General features: G+C 47.3%; 1 protein-coding gene across 1 annotated transcript in view; it reads right to left on the reverse strand.

The window, feature by feature from the left end:
- stab1 (stabilin 1) overlaps nt 1-23045 on the reverse strand; it is a 153678-nt gene that overhangs the window by 37954 nt on the left and 92679 nt on the right. Inside the window, 7 exon segments of the mRNA XM_031901368.1 lie at nt 427-552; nt 9870-9949; nt 15232-15277; nt 16616-16711; nt 17651-17846; nt 21319-21399; nt 22097-22153. Coding sequence (XP_031757228.1) covers nt 427-552; nt 9870-9949; nt 15232-15277; nt 16616-16711; nt 17651-17846; nt 21319-21399; nt 22097-22153 — 682 coding nt within the window.

Below are 23045 nucleotides of genomic sequence, written 5' to 3' on the forward strand. Positions count from 1 at the left end.
CCAGTCCCACCCACTTTGTAAGTTAGTGACTTCCTGTTCCTCCCCCTGACAGCCTCCATGAGAGTGTTCCAGTCCCACCCACTTTGTAAGTTAGTGACTTCCTGTTCCTCCCCCTGACAGCCTCCATGAGAGTGTTCCAGTCCCACCCACTTTGTAAGTTAGTGACACTCTGTCCTTCCCTCTATTAGACAGAAGGGACAGAGCCCAAAGAAGGGCTGATGTTGTTGCCCCTTTGCAGTTTGGCAGTGGCTTATTGGCAGCCCGGTGGGGTAAAGCAACCTGGGTACCTAAATGTAAAACAGAAATTCTGCCCTATGTTAGGGCAGAGAACTGGGCTCTATTCTGCCAGGGGGCACAGCCTTTTGCCATCAGTTGAGCAGTAGAAAGAGAAATATGAATCTTAGCCGCTGCCTATTCGTTACTCACCGAGACAGACCCTCCCATCTCCATTGTAGCCGTCCAGGCAAGTGCACTGCGCCACCCCGGGTATAACCCGCGTGCAGTTGGCGTATGGGGAGCAGCCGCCATTGTTTATATCACAAACATTGATTTCTGGGAGCAGAAAAGTAACATGGGCAGTGTCAGTGTTGATGCCCCTTTCCTGACACTACCACCTCTGCCCCAAAAGCCCCCCACCTCTGCCCCAATAGCCCCCCACCAGCCCCTTTTCAGCCCATACTCAGACTGGCACCAAGTTGGGCAGAAAAGGCAGAACAGTTTACATTACAGAACCAAATAAAATGCCTAACAATACAGTAATTGCCCCATTCCAGACTGGCTCATAGCCACAGCCACTAGCCTCAGCCTCGCTTCTGCCCTTCCTGCTGAGAATGTAGCCCTGCTGTGCCCCCAACTCAGACATGGTAAGCAAGGTGCAGTTACTAGAGATGGAGCTCAGACACTGTAAGCAAGGTGCAGTTACTAGAGATGGAGCTCAGACACTGTAAGCAAGGTGCAGTTACTAGAGATGGAGCTCAGACAGTGTGAGCAAGGTGCAGTTACTAGAGATGGAGCTCATACAGTGTGAGCAAGGTGCAGTTACTAGAGATGGAGCTCATACAGTGTGAGCAAGGTGCAGTTACTAGAGATGGAGCTCAGACACTGTAAGCAAGGTGCAGTTACTAGAGATGGAGCTCAGACAGTGTGAGCAAGGTGCAGTTACTAGAGATGGAGCTCATACAGTGTGAGCAAGGTGCAGTTACTAGAGATGGAGCTCAGACACTGTAAGCAAGGTGCAGTTACTAGAGATGGAGCTCAGACACTGTAAGCAAGGTGCAGTTACTAGAGATGGAGCTCAGACACTGTAAGCAAGGTGCAGTTACTAGAGATGGAGCTCAGACACTGTAAGCAAGGTGCAGTTACTAGAGATAGAGCTCAGACACTGTAAGCAAGGTGCAGTTACTAGAGATGGAGCTCAGACACTGTAAGCAAGGTGCAGTTACTAGAGATGGAGCTCAGACACTGTAAGCAAGGTGCAGTTACTAGAGATGGAGCTCAGACACTGTAAGCAAGGTGCAGTTACTAGAGATGGAGCTCAGACAGTGTGAGCAAGGTGCAGTTACTAGAGATGGAGCTCAGACAGTGTGAGCATGGTGCAGTTACTAGAGATGGAGCTCAGACACTGTAAGCAAGGTGCAGTTACTAGAGATGGAGCTCAGACAGTGTGAGCAATGTGCAGTTACTAGAGATGGAGCTCAGACACTGTAAGCAAGGTGCAGTTACTAGAGATGGAGCTCAGACACTGTAAGCAAGGTGCAGTTACTAGAGATGGAGCTCAGACACTGTAAGCAAGGTGCAGTTACTAGAGATGGAGCTCAGACACTGTAAGCAAGGTGCAGTTACTAGAGATGGAGCTCAGACAGTGTGAGCAAGGTGCAGTTACTAGAGATGGAGCTCAGACAGTGTGAGCATGGTGCAGTTACTAGAGATGGAGCTCAGACACTGTAAGCAAGGTGCAGTTACTAGAGATGGAGCTCAGACAGTGTGAGCAATGTGCAGTTACTAGAGATGGAGCTCAGACACTGTAAGCAAGGTGCAGTTACTAGAGATGGAGCTCAGACAGTGTGAGCAAGGTGCAGTTACTAGAGATGGAGCTCAGACAGTGTGAGCAATGTGCAGTTACTAGAGATGGAGCTCAGACACTGTAAGCAAGGTGCAGTTACTAGAGATGGAGCTCAGACAGTGTGAGCAAGGTGCAGTTACTAGAGATGGAGCTCAGACAGTGTGAGCATGGTGCAGTTACTAGAGATGGAGCTCAGACAGTGTGAGCATGGTGCAGTTACTAGAGATGGAGCTCAGACAGTGTGAGCATGGTGCAGTTACTAGAGATGGAGCTCAGACAGTGTGAGCATGGTGCAGTTACTAGAGATGGAGCTCAGACAGTGTGAGCATGGTGCAGTTACTAGAGATGGAGCTCAGACAGTGTGAGCATGGTGCAGTTACTAGAGATGGAGCTCAGACACTGTAAGCAAGGTGCAGTTACTAGAGATGGAGCTCAGACAGTGTGAGCAAGGTGCAGTTACTAGAGATGGAGCTCAGACAGTGTGAGCATGGTGCAGTTACTAGAGATGGAGCTCAGACACTGTAAGCAATGTGCAGTTACTAGAGATGGAGCTCAGACAGTGTGAGCAATGTGATGTTACTAGAGATGGAGCTCAGACACTGTAAGCAATGTGCAGTTACTAGAGATGAAGCTCAGACAGTGTGAGCAATGTGCAGTTACTAGAGATGGAGCTCAGACAGTGTGAGCAAGGTGCAGTTACTAGAGATGAAGCTCAGACAGTGTGAGCAAGGTGCAGTTACTAGAGATGGAGCTCAGACAGTGTGAGCAAGGTGCAGTTACTAGAGATGAAGCTCAGACAGTGTGAGCAAGGTGCAGTTACTAGAGATGGAGCTCAGACAGTGTGAGCAATGTGCAGTTACTAGAGATGGAGCTCAGTGTGAGCAAGGTGCAGTTACTAGAGATGGAGCTCAGACACTGTAAGCAAGGTGCAGTTACTAGAGATGGAGCTCAGACAGTTTGAGCAAGGTGCAGTTACTAGAGATGGAGCTCAGACAGTGTGAGCAAGGTGCAGTTACTAGAGATGGAGCTCAGACAGTGTGAGCAAGGTGCAGTTACTAGAGATGGAGCTCAGACAGTGTGAGCAAGGTGCAGTTACTAGAGATGGAGCTCAGACACTGTGAGCAATGTGCAGTTACTAGAGATGGAGCTCAGACAGTGTGAGCAAGGTGCAGTTACTAGAGATGGAGCTCAGACAGTGTGAGCAAGGTGCAGTTACTAGAGATGAAGCTCAGACAGTGTGAGCAAGGTGCAGTTACTAGAGATGGAGCTCAGACAGTGTGAGCAAGGTGCAGTTACTAGAGATGGAGCTCAGACAGTGTAAGCAATGTGCAGTTACTAGAGATGGAGCTCAGACAGTGTGAGCAAGGTGCAGTTACTAGAGATGGAGCTCAGTGTGAGCAATGTGCAGTTACTAGAGATGGAGCTCAGACAGTGTGAGCATGGTGCAGTTACTAGAGATGGAGCTCAGACACTGTAAGCAAGGTGCAGTTACTAGAGATGGAGCTCAGACAGTTTGAGCAATGTGCAGTTACTAGAGATGGAGCTCAGACAGTGTGAGCATGGTGCAGTTACTAGAGATGGAGCTCAGACAGTGTGAGCATGGTGCAGTTACTAGAGATGGAGCTCAGACACTGTAAGCAAGGTGCAGTTACTAGAGATGGAGCTCAGACAGTGTGAGCAATGTGCAGTTACTAGAGATGGAGCTCAGACAGTGTGAGCAAGGTGCAGTTACTAGAGATGAAGCTCAGACAGTGTGAGCAAGGTGCAGTTACTAGAGATGGAGCTCAGACAGTGTGAGCAAGGTGCAGTTACTAGAGATGAAGCTCAGACAGTGTGAGCAAGGTGCAGTTACTAGAGATGGAGCTCAGACAGTGTGAGCAATGTGCAGTTACTAGAGATGGAGCTCAGTGTGAGCAAGGTGCAGTTACTAGAGATGGAGCTCAGACACTGTAAGCAAGGTGCAGTTACTAGAGATGGAGCTCAGACAGTTTGAGCAAGGTGCAGTTACTAGAGATGGAGCTCAGACAGTGTGAGCAAGGTGCAGTTACTAGAGATGGAGCTCAGACAGTGTGAGCAAGGTGCAGTTACTAGAGATGGAGCTCAGACAGTGTGAGCAAGGTGCAGTTACTAGAGATGGAGCTCAGACACTGTGAGCAATGTGCAGTTACTAGAGATGGAGCTCAGACAGTGTGAGCAAGGTGCAGTTACTAGAGATGGAGCTCAGACAGTGTGAGCAAGGTGCAGTTACTAGAGATGAAGCTCAGACAGTGTGAGCAAGGTGCAGTTACTAGAGATGGAGCTCAGACAGTGTGAGCAAGGTGCAGTTACTAGAGATGGAGCTCAGACAGTGTAAGCAATGTGCAGTTACTAGAGATGGAGCTCAGACAGTGTGAGCAAGGTGCAGTTACTAGAGATGGAGCTCAGTGTGAGCAATGTGCAGTTACTAGAGATGGAGCTCAGACAGTGTGAGCATGGTGCAGTTACTAGAGATGGAGCTCAGACACTGTAAGCAAGGTGCAGTTACTAGAGATGGAGCTCAGACAGTTTGAGCAATGTGCAGTTACTAGAGATGGAGCTCAGACAGTGTGAGCATGGTGCAGTTACTAGAGATGGAGCTCAGACAGTGTGAGCATGGTGCAGTTACTAGAGATGGAGCTCAGACACTGTAAGCAAGGTGCAGTTACTAGAGATGGAGCTCAGACAGTGTGAGCAATGTGCAGTTACTAGAGATGGAGCTCAGACAGTGTGAGCAATGTGCAGTTACTAGAGATGGAGCTCAGACACTGTAAGCAAGGTGCAGTTACTAGAGATGGAGCTCAGACAGTTTGAGCAATGTGCAGTTACTAGAGATGGAGCTCAGACACTGTAAGCAAGGTGCAGTTACTAGAGATGGAGCTCAGACAGTGTGAGCAATGTGCAGTTACTAGAGATGGAGCTCAGACAGTGTGAGCAATGTGCAGTTACTAGAGATGGAGCTCAGACAGTGTGAGCAATGTGCAGTTACTAGAGATGGAGCTCAGACAGTGTGAGCAATGTGCAGTTACTAGAGATGGAGCTCAGACAGTGTGAGCAAGGTGCAGTTACTAGAGATGGAGCTCAGACAGTGTAAGCAAGGTGCAGTTACTAGAGATGGAGCTCAGACAGTGTAAGCAAGGTGCAGCTACTAGAGATGGAGCTCAGACAGTGTGAGCAAGGTGCAGTTACTAGAGATGGAGCTCAGACAGTGTGAGCAAGGTGCAGTTACTAGAGATGGAGCTCAGACAGTGTGAGCAATGTGCAGTTACTAGAGATGGAGCTCAGACAGTGTGAGCAATGTGCAGTTACTAGAGATGGAGCTCAGACACTGTAAGCAAGGTGCAGTTACTAGAGATGGAGCTCAGACAGTGTGAGCATGGTGCAGTTACTAGAGATGGAGCTCAGACACTGTAAGCAAGGTGCAGTTACTAGAGATGGAGCTCAGACAGTGTGAGCAATGTGCAGTTACTAGAGATGGAGCTCAGACACTGTAAGCAAGGTGCAGTTACTAGAGATGGAGCTCAGACAGTGTGAGCAATGTGCAGTTACTAGAGATGGAGCTCAGACAGTGTGAGCAATGTGCAGTTACTAGAGATGGAGCTCAGACAGTGTGAGCAATGTGCAGTTACTAGAGATGGAGCTCAGACAGTGTGAGCAATGTGCAGTTACTAGAGATGGAGCTCAGACAGTGTGAGCAATGTGCAGTTACTAGAGATGGAGCTCAGACAGTGTGAGCAAGGTGCAGTTACTAGAGATGGAGCTCAGTGTGAGCAATGTGCAGTTACTAGAGATGGAGCTCAGACAGTGTGAGCATGGTGCAGTTACTAGAGATGGAGCTCAGACACTGTAAGCAAGGTGCAGTTACTAGAGATGGAGCTCAGACAGTGTGAGCATGGTGCAGTTACTAGAGATGGAGCTCAGACAGTGTGAGCATGGTGCAGTTACTAGAGATGGAGCTCAGACACTGTAAGCAAGGTGCAGTTACTAGAGATGGAGCTCAGACAGTGTGAGCAAGGTGCAGTTACTAGAGATGGAGCTCAGACAGTGTGAGCATGGTGCAGTTACTAGAGATGGAGCTCAGACAGTGTGAGCATGGTGCAGTTACTAGAGATGGAGCTCAGACAGTGTGAGCATGGTGCAGTTACTAGAGATGGAGCTCAGACAGTGTGAGCATGGTGCAGTTACTAGAGATGGAGCTCAGACAGTGTGAGCATGGTGCAGTTACTAGAGATGGAGCTCAGACAGTGTGAGCATGGTGCAGTTACTAGAGATGGAGCTCAGACACTGTAAGCAAGGTGCAGTTACTAGAGATGGAGCTCAGACAGTGTGAGCAAGGTGCAGTTACTAGAGATGGAGCTCAGACAGTGTGAGCATGGTGCAGTTACTAGAGATGGAGCTCAGACACTGTAAGCAATGTGCAGTTACTAGAGATGGAGCTCAGACAGTGTGAGCAATGTGCAGTTACTAGAGATGGAGCTCAGACACTGTAAGCAATGTGCAGTTACTAGAGATGAAGCTCAGACAGTGTGAGCAAGGTGCAGTTACTAGAAATGGAGTTCAGTGTGAGCAAGATGCAGTTACTAGAGATGGAGCTCAGACAGTGTGAGCAAGGTGCAGTTACTAGAGATGGAGCTCAGACAGTGTGAGCAAGGTGCAGTTACTAGAGATGGAGCTCAGACAGTGTGAGCAAGGTGCAGTTACTAGAGATGGAGCTCAGACAGTGTGAGCAAGGTGCAGTTACTAGAGATGGAGCTCAGACAGTGTAAGCAAGGTGCAGTTACTAGAGATGGAGCTCAGACAGTGTGAGCAATGTGCAGTTACTAGAGATGGAGCTCAGACAGTGTGAGCAATGTGCAGTTACTAGAGATGGAGCTCAGACAGTGTGAGCAATGTGCAGTTACTAGAGATGGAGCTCAGTGTGAGCAAGGTGCAGTTACTAGAGATGGAGCTCAGACACTGTAAGCAAGGTGCAGTTACTAGAGATGGAGCTCAGACAGTTTGAGCAAGGTGCAGTTACTAGAGATGGAGCTCAGACAGTGTGAGCAAGGTGCAGTTACTAGAGATGGAGCTCAGACAGTGTGAGCAAGGTGCAGTTACTAGAGATGGAGCTCAGACAGTGTGAGCAAGGTGCAGTTACTAGAGATGGAGCTCAGACACTGTGAGCAATGTGCAGTTACTAGAGATGGAGCTCAGACAGTGTGAGCAAGGTGCAGTTACTAAAGATGGAGCTCAGACAGTGTGAGCAAGGTGCAGTTACTAGAGATGGAGCTCAGACAGTGTGAGCAATGTGCAGTTACTAGAGATGGAGCTCAGACAGTGTGAGCAATGTGCAGTTACTAGAGATGGAGCTCAGACACTGTAAGCAAGGTGCAGTTACTAGAGATGGAGCTCAGACAGTTTGAGCAATGTGCAGTTACTAGAGATGGAGCTCAGACACTGTAAGCAAGGTGCAGTTACTAGAGATGGAGCTCAGACAGTGTGAGCAATGTGCAGTTACTAGAGATGGAGCTCAGACAGTGTGAGCAATGTGCAGTTACTAGAGATGGAGCTCAGACAGTGTGAGCAATGTGCAGTTACTAGAGATGGAGCTCAGACAGTGTGAGCAATGTGCAGTTACTAGAGATGGAGCTCAGACAGTGTGAGCAAGGTGCAGTTACTAGAGATGGAGCTCAGACAGTGTAAGCAAGGTGCAGTTACTAGAGATGGAGCTCAGACAGTGTAAGCAAGGTGCAGTTACTAGAGATGGAGCTCAGACAGTGTGAGCAAGGTGCAGTTACTAGAGATGGAGCTCAGACAGTGTGAGCAAGGTGCAGTTACTAGAGATGGAGCTCAGACAGTGTGAGCAATGTGCAGTTACTAGAGATGGAGCTCAGACAGTGTGAGCAATGTGCAGTTACTAGAGATGGAGCTCAGACACTGTAAGCAAGGTGCAGTTACTAGAGATGGAGCTCAGACAGTGTGAGCATGGTGCAGTTACTAGAGATGGAGCTCAGACACTGTAAGCAAGGTGCAGTTACTAGAGATGGAGCTCAGACAGTGTGAGCAATGTGCAGTTACTAGAGATGGAGCTCAGACACTGTAAGCAAGGTGCAGTTACTAGAGATGGAGCTCAGACAGTGTGAGCAATGTGCAGTTACTAGAGATGGAGCTCAGACAGTGTGAGCAATGTGCAGTTACTAGAGATGGAGCTCAGACAGTGTGAGCAATGTGCAGTTACTAGAGATGGAGCTCAGACAGTGTGAGCAATGTGCAGTTACTAGAGATGGAGCTCAGACAGTGTGAGCAATGTGCAGTTACTAGAGATGGAGCTCAGACAGTGTGAGCAAGGTGCAGTTATTAGAGATGGAGCTCAGTGTGAGCAATGTGCAGTTACTAGAGATGGAGCTCAGACAGTGTGAGCAATGTGCAGTTACTAGAGATGGAGTTCAGACAGTGTGAGCAAGGTGCAGTTACTAGAGATGGAGCTCAGACAGTGTGAGCATGGTGCAGTTACTAGAGATGGAGCTCAGACACTAAGCAATGTGCAGTTACTAGAGATGGAGCTCAGACAGTGTGAGCAAGGTGCAGTTACTAGAGATGGAGCTCAGACAGTGTGAGCAAGGTGCAGTTACTAGAGATGGAGCTCAGACAGTGTGAGCAATGTGCAGTTACTAGAGATGGAGCTCAGACAGTGTGAGCAAGGTGCAGTTACTAGAGATGGAGCTCAGACAGTGTGAGCAATGTGCAGTTACTAGAGATGGAGCTCAGACAGTGTGAGCAATGTGCAGTTACTAGAGATGGAGTTCAGACAGTGTGAGCAAGGTGCAGTTACTAGAGATGGAGCTCAGACAGTGTGAGCAATGTGCAGTTACTAGAGATGGAGTTCAGACAGTGTGAGCAAGGTGCAGTTACTAGAGATGGAGCTCAGACAGTGTGAGCATGGTGCAGTTACTAGAGATGGAGCTCAGACACTAAGCAATGTGCAGTTACTAGAGATGGAGCTCAGACAGTGTGAGCAAGGTGCAGTTACTAGAGATGGAGCTCAGACAGTGTGAGCAATGTGCAGTTACTAGAGATGGAGCTCAGACAGTGTGAGCAATGTGCAGTTACTAGAGATGGAGCTCAGACAGTGTAAGCAAGGTGCAGTTACTAGAGATGGAGCTCAGACAGTGTGAGCATGGTGCAGTTACTAGAGATGGAGCTCAGACACTGTAAGCAATGTGCAGTTACTAGAGATGAAGCTCAGACAGTGTGAGCAAGGTGCAGTTACTAGAGATGGAGCTCAGACAGTGTGAGCATGGTGCAGTTACTAGAGATGGAGCTCAGACAGTGTGAGCAAGGTGCAGTTACTAGAGATGGAGTTCAGACAGTGTGAGCAAGGTGCAGTTACTAGAGATGGAGTTCAGACAGTGTGAGCATGGTGCAGTTACTAGAGATGAAGCTCAGACAGTGTGAGCAAGGTGCAGTTACTAGAGATGGAGTTCAGACACTGTAAGCAAGGTGCAGTTACTAGAGATGGAGCTCAGACAGGGCCGGTACCATGGTATGAGCCTCAGGCTGACCACATGTCTCCAATAATCGAGAGCAGGATGAGCCCTAAAGTACTAAGACTTAGTAGTAATAAAAGTCAAAAAGTTTGCCCAGGAGCAGTAACCCATAGCAACCAATCATCATTCACCTGTTTAAAGCAAACATTCTATTGGTTGCTATGGGTTACTGCTCCTGGGCAAACTTAGCGCCATTTATGAATATCGGGGTAAGTTTCTAAGAAGAAGGAATGAGTTTCAGGAATTGTGGGTAATTGTGTAATTACCTGAGCAGTGCGTTCCATTCCCTGTGAAACTGGCGATGCAGGAACAGACTGGGGTAGAATTGTTGGTTCCAACAATGCAGCTGGGGGGGGGGGGGGTAAAAAAGAAGGTGAGACACCATTTGATGGGAACAAGTACAAGGTACAGGGAGTCTAACATTGTGCTCCATTTCCTGTAACCCTTTCCTTCCATTCCCTCAGTTGTGCTCCATTTCCTGTTACCGTTTCCTTACATTCCCTCATTTGTGCTCCATTTCCTGTAACCCTTTCCTTCCATTCCCTCATTTGTGCTTCATTTCCTGTTACCGTTTCCTTACATTCCCTCATTTGTGCTCCATTTCCTGTAACCCTTTCCTTCCATTCCCTCAGTTGTGCTCCATTTCTTGTAACCCTTTCCTTCCATTCCCTCAGTTGTGCTCCATTTCCTGTAACCCTTTCCTTCCATTCCCTCAGTTGTGCTCCATTTCCTGTAACCCTTTCCTTCCATTCCCTCAGTTGTGCTCCATTTCCTGTAACCCTTTCCTTCCATTCCCTCAGTTGTGCTCCATTTCCTGTAACCCTTTCCTTCCATTCCCTCATTTGTGCTCCATTTCCTGTAACCCTTTCCTTCCATTCCCTCATTTGTGCTCCATTTCCTGTAACCCTTTCCTTCCATTCCCTCAGTTGTGCTCCATTTCCTGTAACCCTTTCCTTCCATTCCCTCATTTGTGCTCCATTTCCTGTAACCCTTTCTTTCCATTCCCTCATTTGTGCTCCATTTCCTGTAACCCTTTCCTTCCATTCCCTCATTTGTGCTCCATTTCCTGTAACCCTTTCCTTCCATTCCCTCCTTTGTGCTCCATTTCCTGTAACCCTTTCCTTCCATTCCCTCAGTTGTGCTCCATTTCCTGTAACCCTTTCCTTCCATTCCCTCATTTGTGCTCCATTTCCTGTAACCCTTTCCTTCCATTCCTTCATTTGTGCTCCATTTCCTGTAACCCTTTCCTTCCATTCCCTCATTTGTGCTCCATTTCCTGTAACCCTTTCTTTACATTCCATTATTTGTGCTCCATTTCCTGTAACCCTTTCCTTACATTCCCTCATTTGTGCTGTTTCCTGTAACCCTTTCCTTACATTACCTCATTTGTGCACTGTTTCCTGTAACCCTTTTCTTCCACTCCATCATTTCTGCTTCATTTCCTGTAACCCTTTCCTTCCATTCCCTCATTTGTGCACTGTTTCCTGTAACCCTTTTCTTCCACTCCATCATTTCTGCTTCATTTCCTGTAACCCTTTCCTTACATTCCCTCATTTGTACTCCATATCCTGTAACCCTTTCATTAAATTCCCTCATTTGTGCACTGTTTCCTGTAACCCTTTCCTTAATTTCTCTCATTTGTGCACTGTTTCCTGTAACCCTTTCCTTAATTTCTCTCATTTGTGCACTGTTTCCTATAACCCTTTCCTTACATTCCCTCAGTTGTGCTCCATTTCCTGTAACCCTTTCCTTCCATTCCCTCATTTGTGCTCCATTTCCTGTAAGCCTTTCCTTCCATTCCCTCATTTGTGCTCCATTTCCTGTAACCCTTTCCTTCCATTCCCTCATTTGTGCTCCATTTCCTGTAACCCTTTCCTTCCATTCCATTATTTGTGCTCCATTTCCTGTAACCCTTTCCTTCCATTCCCTCAGTTGTGCTCCATTTCCTGTAACCCTTTCCTTACATTCCCTCAGTTGTGCTCCATTTCCTGTAACCCTTTCCTTCCATTCCCTCATTTGTGCTCCATTTCCTGTAACCCTTTCCTTCCATTCCCTCATTTGTGCTCCATTTCCTGTAACCCTTTCCTTCCATTCCATTATTTGTGCTCCATTTCCTGTAACCCTTTCCTTCCATTCCCTCATTTGTGCTCCATTTCTTGTAACCCTTTCCTTCCATTCCCTCATTTGTGCTCCATTTCCTGTAACCCTTTCCTTACATTCCATTATTTGTGCTCCATTTCCTGTAACCCTTTCCTTACATTCCCTCATTTGTGCTCCATTTCCTGTAACCCTTTCCATACATTCCCTTAGTTGTGCTCCATTTCCTGTAACCCTTTCCTTACATTCCATTATTTGTGCTCCATTTCCTGTAATCCTTTCCTTACATTCCCTCAGTTGTGCTCCATTTCCTGTAACCCTTTCCTTCCATTCCCTCATTTGTGCTCCATTTCCTGTAACCCTTTCCTTACATTCCCTCATTTGTGCTCCATTTCCTGTAACCCTTTCCTTACATTCCCTCATTTGTGCTCCATTTCCTGTAACCCTTTCCTTACATTCCCTCAGTTGTGCTCCATTTCCTGTAACCCTTTCCTTCGATTCCCTCAGTTGTGCTCCATTTCCTGTAACCCTTTCCTTCCATTCCCTCATTTGTGCTCCATTTCCTGTAACCCTTTCCTTCCATTCCCTCATTTGTGCTGTTTCCTGTAACCCTTTCCTTACATTTCCTCATTTGTGCACTGTTTCCTGTAACCCTTTTCTTCCACTCCATCATTTCTGCTTCATTTCCTGTAACCCTTTCCTTACATTCCCTCATTTGTACTCCATATCCTGTAACCCTTTCATTAAATTCCCTCATTTGTGCACTGTTTCCTGTAACCCTTTCCTTAATTTCTCTCATTTGTGCACTGTTTCCTGTAACCCTTTCCTTAATTTCTCTCATTTGTGCACTGTTTCCTATAACCCTTTCCTTACATTCCCTCAGTTGTGCTCCATTTCCTGTAACCCTTTCCTTCCATTCCCTCATTTGTGCTCCATTTCCTGTAAGCCTTTCCTTCCATTCCCTCATTTGTGCTCCATTTCCTGTAACCCTTTCCTTCCATTCCCTCATTTGTGCTCCATTTCCTGTAACCCTTTCCTTCCATTCCATTATTTGTGCTCCATTTCCTGTAACCCTTTCCTTCCATTCCCTCAGTTGTGCTCCATTTCCTGTAACCCTTTCCTTCCATTCCCTCAGTTGTGCTCCATTTCCTGTAACCCTTTCCTTACATTCCCTCATTTGTGCTCCATTGCCTGTAACCCTTTCCTTCCATTCCCTCATTTGTGCTCCATTTCTTGTAACCCTTTCCTTCCATTCCCTCATTTGTGCTCCATTTCCTGTAACCCTTTCCTTACATTCCATTATTTGTGCTCCATTTCCTGTAACCCTTTCCTTACATTCCCTCATTTGTGCTCCATTTCCTGTAACCCTTTCCATACATTCCCTTAGTTGTGCTCCATTTCCTGTAACCCTTTCCTTACATTCCATTATTTGTGCTCCATTTCCTGTAATCCTTTCCTTACATTCCCTCAGTTGTGCTCCATTTCCTGTAACCCTTTCCTTCCATTCCCTCATTTGTGCTCCATTTCCTGTAACCCTTTCCTTACATTCCCTCATTTGTGCTCCATTTCCTGTAACCCTTTCCTTACATTTCCTCATTTGTGCTCCATTTCCTGTAACCCTTTCCTTACATTCCCTCAGTTGTGCTCCATTTCCTGTAATCCTTTCCTTCCATTCCCTCAGTTGTGCTCCATTTCCTGTAACCCTTTCCTTACATTTCCTCATTTGTGCACTGTTTCCTGTAACCCTTTTCTTCCACTTCATCATTTCTGCTTCATTTCCTGTAACCCTTTCCTTACATTCCCTCATTTGTACTCCATATCCTGTAACCCTTTCATTAAATACTCTCATTTGTGCACTGTTTCCTGTAACCCTTTCCTTAATTTCTCTCATTTGTGCACTGTTTCCTGTAACCCTTTCCTTACATTCCCTCAGTTGTGCTCCATTTCCTGTAACCCTGTCCTTCCATTCCCTCAGTTGTGCTCCATTTCCTGTAACCCTTTCCTTACATTACTTCATTTGTGCACTGTTTGCTGTAACCCTTTTCTTCCACTCCATCATTTCTGCTTCATTTCCTGTAACCCTTTCCTTCCATTCCCTCAGTTGTGCTCCATTTCCTGTAACCCTTTCCTTACATTCCCTCAGTTGTGCTCCATTTCCTGTTACCCTTTCATTAAATTCCCTCATTTGTGCTCCATTTCCTGTAACCCTTTCCTTCCATTCCCTCATTTGTGCTCCATTTCCTGTAACCCTTTCCTTACATTCCCTCATTTGTGCTCCATTTCCTGTAACCCTTTCCTTACATTCCCTCAGTTGTGCTCCATATCCTGTTACCCTTTCATTAAATTCCCTCATTTGTGCTCCATTTCCTGTAACCCTTTCCTTACATTCCCTCAGTTGTGCTCCATTTCCTGTAACCCTTTCCTTACATTCCCTCATTTGTGCTCCATTTCCTGTAACCCTTTCCTTACATTACCTCATTTGTGCTCCATTTCCTGTAACCCTTTCCTTACATTCCCTCATTTGTGCTCCATTTCCTGTAACCCTTTCATTAAATTCCCTCATTTGTGCTCCATTTCCTGTAACCCTTTCCTTCCATTCCCTCATTTGTGCTCCATTTCCTGTAACCCTTTCCTTACATTCCATTATTTGTGCTCCATTTCCTGTAACCCTTTCATTAAATTCCCTCATTTGTGCTCCATTTCCTGTAACCCTTTCCTTACATTCCATTGTTTGTGCTCCATTTCCTGTAACCCTTTCCTTCCATTCCCTCATTTGTGCTCCATTTCCTGTAACCCTTTCCTTCCATTCCCTCATTTGTGCACTGTTTCCTGTAACCCTTTCCTTACATACCCTCAGTTGTGCTCCATTTCCTGTAACCCTTTCCTTCCATTCCCTCATTTGTGCTGTTTCCTGTAACCCTTTCCTTACATTCCCTCATTTGTGCACTGTTTCCTGTAACCCTTTTCTTCCACTCCATAATTTCTGCTTCATTTCCTGTAACCCTTTGCTTACATTCCCTCATTTGTACTCCATATCCTGTAACCCTTTCATTGAATTCTCTCATTTGTGCACTGTTTCCTGTAACCCTTTCCCTTCCATTCCCTCATTTGTGCTGTTTCCTGTAACCCTTTCCTTACATTCCCTCATTTGTGCTCCATATCCTGTAACCCTTTAATTAAATGCTCTCATTTGTGCACTGTTTCCTGTAACCCTTTCCTTACTTTCTCTCATTTGTGCTCCATTTCCTGTAACCCTTTACTTACATTCCCTGATCTGTGTGCTGTTTCCAGTAACCCTTTCCTTACATTCCCTCATTTGTGCTCCATTTTCTGTAACCCTTTACTTACATTCCCTCATCTGTGTGCTGTTTCCTGTAACCCTTTCCTTACATTTCTTCATTTGTGTTTTCCTGTATCCCTTTCTTTACACCCCCTCATTAGTGCGCTGTTTCCTGTAACCCTTTCATTACATACAACCAAGTAGAAAGGTAACACAATGACACATACATTAGTACTGAGCACAGGACTCACTTGGCATTGAGGCTGCAGGTACCATTGCATTTATCATTTGTTATATCTAAAGGAAAGAGATATAAGGGTTATTATTACTATAACAACAGATGAATAGTATCATACAATATATAATATAATATTATACAACAAGAACAGACTGTATGTTGGAGATGTGGGTTAATAAGATTGTATTGGGGGGGATTTGTTCACCATTTCCTGTAACCCTTTCCTTCCATTCCCTCATTTGTGTTGTTTCCTGTAACCCTTTCCTTCCATTCCCTAATTTTTGTGCTGTTTCCTGTAACCCTTTCCTTCCATTCCCTAATTTTTGTGCTGTTTCCTGTAACCCTTTCCTTCCATTCCCTAATTTTTGTGCTGTTTCCTGTAACCCTTTCCTTCCATTCCCTCATTTTTGTGCCGTTTCCTGTAACCCTTTCCTTACATTCCCTCATTTTTGTGCCGTTTCCTGTAACCCTTTCCTTACATTCCCTCATTTTTGTGCTGTTTCCTGTAACCCTTTCCTTCCATTCCCTCATTTGTGCTGTTTCCTGTAACCCTTTCCTTCCATTCCCTCATTTTTGTGCCGTTTCCTGTAACCCTTTCCTTCCATTCCCTCATTTTTGTGCTGTTTCCTGTAACCCTTTCCTTCCATTCCCTCATTTGTGCTGTTTCCTGTAACCCTTTCCTTCCATTCCCTCATTTGTGCTGTTTCCTGTAACCCTTTCCTTCCATTCCCTCATTTTTGTGCCGTTTCCTGTAACCCTTTCCTTCCATTCCCTCATTTTTGTGCTGTTTCCTGTAACCCTTTCCTTCCATTCCCTCATTTTTGTGCCGTTTCCTGTAACCCTTTCCTTCCATTCCCTCATTTTTGTGCTGTTTCCTGTAACCCTTTCCTTCCATTCCCTCATTTTTGTGCCGTTTCCTGTAACCCTTTCCTTCCATTCCCTCATTTGTGCTGTTTCCTGTAACCCTTTCCTTCCATTCCCTCATTTGTGCTGTTTCCTGTAACCCTTTCCTTCCATTCCCTCATTTTTGTGCCGTTTCCTGTAACCCTTTCCTTCCATTCCCTCATTTTTGTGCTGTTTCCTGTAACCCTTTCCTTCCATTCCCTCATTTTTGTGCCGTTTCCTGTAACCCTTTCCTTCCATTCCCTCATTTTTGTGCCATTTCCTGTAACCCTTTCCTTACATTCCCTCATTTTTGTGCCGTTTCCTGTAACCCTTTCCTTAAGGGTTTGTTTTTACACGGGGATGCTGCTAGCATCACACAGCAATTTTTAACGTTTATTCCAAATAATGGGGACACTTTATGGGACAATTTTCTACGGGGCAAGGGGTTTTGAAACGGGGCCTGTCCCCGTGAGACGGGGACGAATGTTAAGCTTAGCACAGGGGCAACTTACTCCTCTCGCAGGTATAGCCGGCCCACCCCTTGTCACACTGGCACGTGCCGTCCCCATTTAACCCATCGTTGCAGCGCCCATGGATACACTCGCAGTCTGGGGGAAGAGAATCAGTGTGGGTCAGTGTTTAGGTACAAAGGGCAAGAGACTGTTGGACTCGCTTTATGGCTGCGCCGTCATTGCAGAACAAATATCTGTTCAGTGATAAAACCAATAGGGCCCTGTGTCATGTTCTTTATTCATTGCTTTTTTTCTGTTTATTTTATTCTTTTCTTCCTGAATAAATCACCAATTAGATAGATAGATAGATAGACAGACAGACAGACAGACAGATGATATATAGACAGATGACAGACAGATAGATGACAGATAGATCTATAGATATAGATGACAGACGGACAGACAGAGACAGATAGATAGATAGATAGATAGATAGATAGATAGATAGATAGATAGGAGAGATAGAGATAGATAGACAGACAGATGACAGACAGATAGATAGATAGATGACAGACAGACAGATAGATAGATAGATGACAGACAGACAGATGATAGATGACAGACAGATAGATAGATGTAGAGATGACAGACAGACAGATGACAGATAGATAGATGACAGACAGACACAGACAGAGACAGATAGATGACAGACAGACAGATAGATAGATAGATGACAGACAGATAGATGATAGATGACAGACAGACAGACAGACAGATAGATAGATGACAGACAGATAGATGATAGATGACAGACAGACAGATAGATAGATAGATAGATAGATAGATAGATAGATGTAGAGATGACAGACAGATAGATGATATAGATATATTTAAGCTGCTCGACACCAATAGATTTTTTACGTAAAGGCTTTTGGTATTGGAAGTAGCGCCGCCCTAGTGTTTGTATTGGGCCCTTTTGAGCCCTTTGATTCCTTCCATGAAACACTCATTAATTAGTATCTAATTATCTTATAGATCTTACATTGGGCTTCCCAGCGAATCCGGCGAGAGAGCAGTTTATTTCTCGGAAATCACCTGATTTGCAGTCTGTTCCGTATCTTCCTGATTCGCACGTCTCACAGGCAGTTCCATGAAACCCCTCCCGACAGATACAGTCCCCACTGCCAGCCCAACCGTCATGGCACTCGCCATTCCCCGAGCACAAGCCGTCAGCTGCCCCCGGGCAGGGCAAACACTGGCGCCCATAGTAACCCTCACAGCAGTCTTCTACCTGCAAGGAAAGGGTTACTATCCATAAGCAAAGGGTATATCCTAGCCAATCAGTGATCCTACCCCCCCTTATATATTTATATATAGTGACCCCCCCCCCATAACTGCCCCCCCCCCAGTGTAACCAATCCCAACTGGGCCAGCCTTTCCCCATAACTGAGCCCATTCCCTTTATCAGCTTAGTCGCTCTTCCCTGTACTTTCTCTATTTCATTACTGCCCCCCCCTTATATATTTATATATAGTGACCCCCCCTTAACTGCCTCCCCCCCCCCAGTGTAACCAATCCCAACTGGGCCAGCCTTTCCCCATAACTGAGCCCATTCCCTTTATCAGCTTAGTCGCTCTTCTCTGTACTTTCTCTATTTCATTACTGCCCCCCCTTATATATTTATATATAGTGACCCCCCCCCTTAACTGCCCCCCCCCCCCCCAGTGTAACCAATCCCAACTGGGCCAGCCTTTCCCCATAACTGAGCCCATTCCCTTTATCAGCTTAGTCGCTCTTCCCTGTACTTTCTCTATTTCATTACTGCCCCCCCTTATATATTTATATATAGTGACCCCCCCTTAACTGCCCCTTCCCCAGTGTAACCAATCCCAACTGGGCCAGCCTTTCCCCATAACTGAGCCCATTCCCTTTATCAGCTTAGTCGCTCTTCCCTGTACTTTCTCTATTTCATTACTGCCCCCCCTTATATATTTATATATAGTGACCCCCCCTTAACTGCCCCCCCCCCAGTGTAACCAATCCCAACTGGGCCAGCCTTTCCCCATAACTGAGCCCATTCCCTTTATCAGCTTAGTCGCTCTTCCCTGTACTTTCTCTATTTCATTACTGCCCCCCCTTATATATTTATATATAGTGACCCCCCCTTAACTGCCCCCCCCCCCCCCCCCCCCAGTGTAACCAATCCCAACTGGGCCAGCCTTTCCCCATAACTGAGCCCATTCCCTTTATCAGCTTAGTCGCTCTTCCCTGTACTTTCTCTATTTCATTACTGCCCCCCCCTTATATATTTATATATAGTGACCCCCCCTTAACTGCCCCCCCCCCCCCCAGTGTAACCAATCCCAACTGGGCCAGCCTTTCCCCATAACTGAGCCCATTCCCTTTATCAGCTTAGTCGCTCTTCCCTGTACTTTCTCTATTTCATTACTGCCCCCCCCTTATATATTTATATATAGTGACCCCCCCTTAACTGCCCCCCCCCCCCCCAGTGTAACCAATCCCAACTGGGCCAGCCTTTCCCCATAACTGAGCCCATTCCCTTTATCAGCTTAGTCGCTCTTCCCTGTACTTTCTCTATTTCATTACTGCCCCCCCTTATATATTTATATATAGTGACCCCCCCTTAACTGCCCCCCCCCAGTGTAACCAATCCCAACTGGGCCAGCCTTTCCCCATAACTGAGCCCATTCCCTTTATCAGCTTAGTCGCTCTTCCCTGTACTTTCTCTATTTCATTACTGCCCCCCCTTATATATTTATATATAGTGACCCCCCCCTTAACTGCCCCCCCCCCCCCAGTGTAACCAATCCCAACTGGGCCAGCCTTTCCCCATAACTGAGCCCATTCCCTTTATCAGCTTAGTCGCTCTTCCCTGTACTTTCTCTATTTCATTACTGCCCCCCCTTATATATTTATATATAGTGACCCCCCCTTAACTGCCCCCCCCCCCCCCAGTGTAACCAATCCCAACTGGGCCAGCCTTTCCCCATAACTGAGCCCATTCCCTTTATCAGCTTAGTCGCTCTTCCCTGTACTTTCTCTATTTCATTACTGCCCCCCCTTATATATTTATATATAGTGACCCCCCCTTAACTGCCCCCCCCCCCCAGTGTAACCAATCCCAACTGGGCCAGCCTTTCCCCATAACTGAGCCCATTCCCTTTATCAGCTTAGTCGCTCTTCCCTGTACTTTCTCTATTTCATTACTGCCCCCCCCCTTATATATTTATATATAGTGACCCCCCTTAACTGCCCCCCCCCCCCCCCCCAGTGTAACCAATCCCAACTGGGCCAGCCTTTCCCCATAACTGAGCCCATTCCCTTTATCAGCTTAGTCGCTCTTCCCTGTACTTTCTCTATTTCATTACTGCCCCCCCTTATATATTTATATATAGTGACCCCCCCCTTAACTGCCCCCCCCCCCCCAGTGTAACCAATCCCAACTGGGCCAGCCTTTCCCCATAACTGAGCCCATTCCCTTTATCAGCTTAGTCGCTCTTCCCTGTACTTTCTCTATTTCATTACTGCCCCCCCTTATATATTTATATATAGTGACCCCCCCCTTAACTGCCCCCCCCCCCCCAGTGTAACCAATCCCAACTGGGCCAGCCTTTCCCCATAACTGAGCCCATTCCCTTTATCAGCTTAGTCGCTCTTCCCTGTACTTTCTCTATTTCATTACTGGCCCCCCCTTATATATTTATATATAGTGACCCCCCCTTAACTGCCCCCCCCCCCAGTGTAACCAATCCCAACTGGGCCAGCCTTTCCCCATAACTGAGCCCATTCCCTTTATCAGCTTAGTCGCTCTTCCCTGTACTTTCTCTATTTCATTACTGCCCCCCCCCTTATATATTTATATATAGTGACCCCCCTTAACTGCCCCCCCCCCCCCCCCCCCAGTGTAACCAATCCCAACTGGGCCAGCCTTTCCCCATAACTGAGCCCATTCCCTTTATCAGCTTAGTCGCTCTTCCCTGTACTTTCTCTATTTCATTACTGCCCCCCTTATATATTTATATATAGTGACCCCCCCTTAACTGCCCCCCCCCCCCAGTGTAACCAATCCCAACTGGGCCAGCCTTTCCCCATAACTGAGCCCATTCCCTTTATCAGCTGAGTCGCTCTTCCCTGTACTTTCTCTATTTCATTACTGCCCCCCTTATATATTTATATATAGTGACCCCCCCCTTAACTGCCCCCCCCCCCCCAGTGTAACCAATCCCAACTGGGCCAGCCTTTCCCCATAACTGAGCCCATTCCCTTTATCAGCTTAGTCGCTCTTCCCTGTACTTTCTCTATTTCATTACTGCCCCCCCCTTATATATTTATATTTAGTGACCCCCCCTTAACTGCCCCCCCAGTGTAACCAATCCCAACTGGGCCAGCCTTTCCCCATAACTGAGCCCATTCCCTTTACCAGCTTAGTTGCCCTTCTCTGGACCCTCTCTAATACAATAATACCCCGTTTGAGCACTGGAGCCCCTAACTGCCCGGCATATTCTAGATGGGGCATTATGAGGGCTCTGTAAGGTGGAAGAATAAACCCCCTGCCCCACAGATCTTTGCCCCATTTAATACAGGACAGTCTCGTTTGCCCTTCCTGCTGCTGCCTGGCAGTTATTGCCCCAGCTCCCTGTTGGGTAGAGGGCAGATGGGGGGGGGGTTACTTACTATATACAATAAGAGGAGGTGACAGTTGGACAGATGACAGTTGCACAGAGGGAAGTAGTAGCACTTACTACATAGGATCTGACACAGTGGAAGATGCAGCCGGACACGTAACTGCCCCCCCGGAAATATCTACAATTCCCCTCGGATTCCTGTGCGGAACAAACAGAGGAATTTTAGGAGATTTCATGGAATTCAGAGGAAAATGTCAGTCCCAGGGCAGGTCCCAACTGGCGGCTTTCAGCAGGGAATATTGGGGAACAGCTGGGATCCCCAGAAACAGCTTCTCCCGTATCTCAGTGAGGCCCCGGGGGTGGGTGCCATGGGGGAGGAAACCAGTCCTGGGTGGGTGCTCCGGGGGTAGGTGCCATGGGGGAGGGAACCAGTCCTGGGTGGGTGCCCCGGGGGTGGGTGCTATGGGGGAGGGAACCAGTCCCGGGTGGGTGCCATGGGGGAGGGTGCTGTTTCCTGCTACAGCCTTCTGGCCGCGGCTCCGTGCCCCCCCACATTGGCTTCCCCAGCTTTCCCTAGGATCAATTGGCGGGTAAAGTATGTTATATATGCCAATCAGTGGGCGGGTAAGGTATGTTATGCCAATAAGTGGCCGGGGGTAGTTGGAAGGGATATTATAAGATCTAACAAATCAATTAACCCATTGTGGCCCTCCCTGGGTTTGTGAGCAGAGAGGTTTCTACAGGCTGAACAATTTAACCCTTTATCTAACAGAAGCAAATTTATTTGCCCCTTAGAGCAACAGAGTAGAACCCACAAGATGGGCCCCCGGGGCTTGTGGTTCCTGCCCGCTCCCTGTTGCTCAGTACCAATATGGGGGCATCATGGTCTCCTCACCTCCATAGTGTTGCCAGTGGGGCAGGAGATTCCCAGCAGACAGGGGGCGCACTGACTCTGCGGAACAGAAAGGGGGACACATGGGTTATTGTGCCGCTCGAACATTGGTTGGGAATGAGCCCCAGGCCCCCCCGTCCTACCCCTCTAGTCCTGTGTCTTTGCCCCGCCCCATCTATTCCATTGGCTGCTCCAGAACCTGCTTCTGAGCCTCGGACCAAGTCTCATAGACTGGAATGGGACCCATCAGCTTGATTGGGATTGGCAGTTGGGCTCCACAGGCAAAGTGGGGGTGTGTGGGCCCCCTCTTCATTGCTTATGGGGTTTCTATGAAATGTAAAAAATTAATGGGGGGGGATCCCTTTATTGGCCAGTTAGCATTGTATCTCTGATACACTAGCCCAGCTGTACCCCAACCCTGATACACTAGCCCAGCTGCACCCCAACCCTGATACACTAGCCCAGCTGCACCCCAACCCTGATACACTAGCCCAGCTGCACCCCAACCCTGATACACTAGCCCAGCTGTACCCCAACCCCAATACACTAGCCCAGCTGCACCCCAACCCTGATACACTAGCCCAGCTGCACCCCAACCCTGATACACTAGCCCAGCTGTACCCCAACCCCAATACACTAGCCCAGCTGTACCCCAACCCCAATACACTAGCCCAGCTGCACCCCAACCCTGATACACTAGCCCAGCTGCACCCCAACCCTGATACACTAGCCCAGCTACACCCCAACCCTGATACACTAGCCCAGCTGTACCCCAACCCTGATACACTAGCCCAGCTGCACCCCAACCCTGATACACTAGCCCAGCTGCACCCCAACCCTGATACACTAGCCCAGCTGCACCCAAACCCTGATACACTAGCCCAGCTGCACCCAAACCCTGATACACTAGCCCAGCTGTACCCCAACCCTGATACACTAGCCCAGCTGCACC

Source organism: Xenopus tropicalis, chromosome 4, assembly GCF_000004195.4.
Source record: "Xenopus tropicalis strain Nigerian chromosome 4, UCB_Xtro_10.0, whole genome shotgun sequence".
Classification (NCBI taxonomy): Eukaryota; Metazoa; Chordata; class Amphibia; order Anura; family Pipidae; genus Xenopus; species Xenopus tropicalis.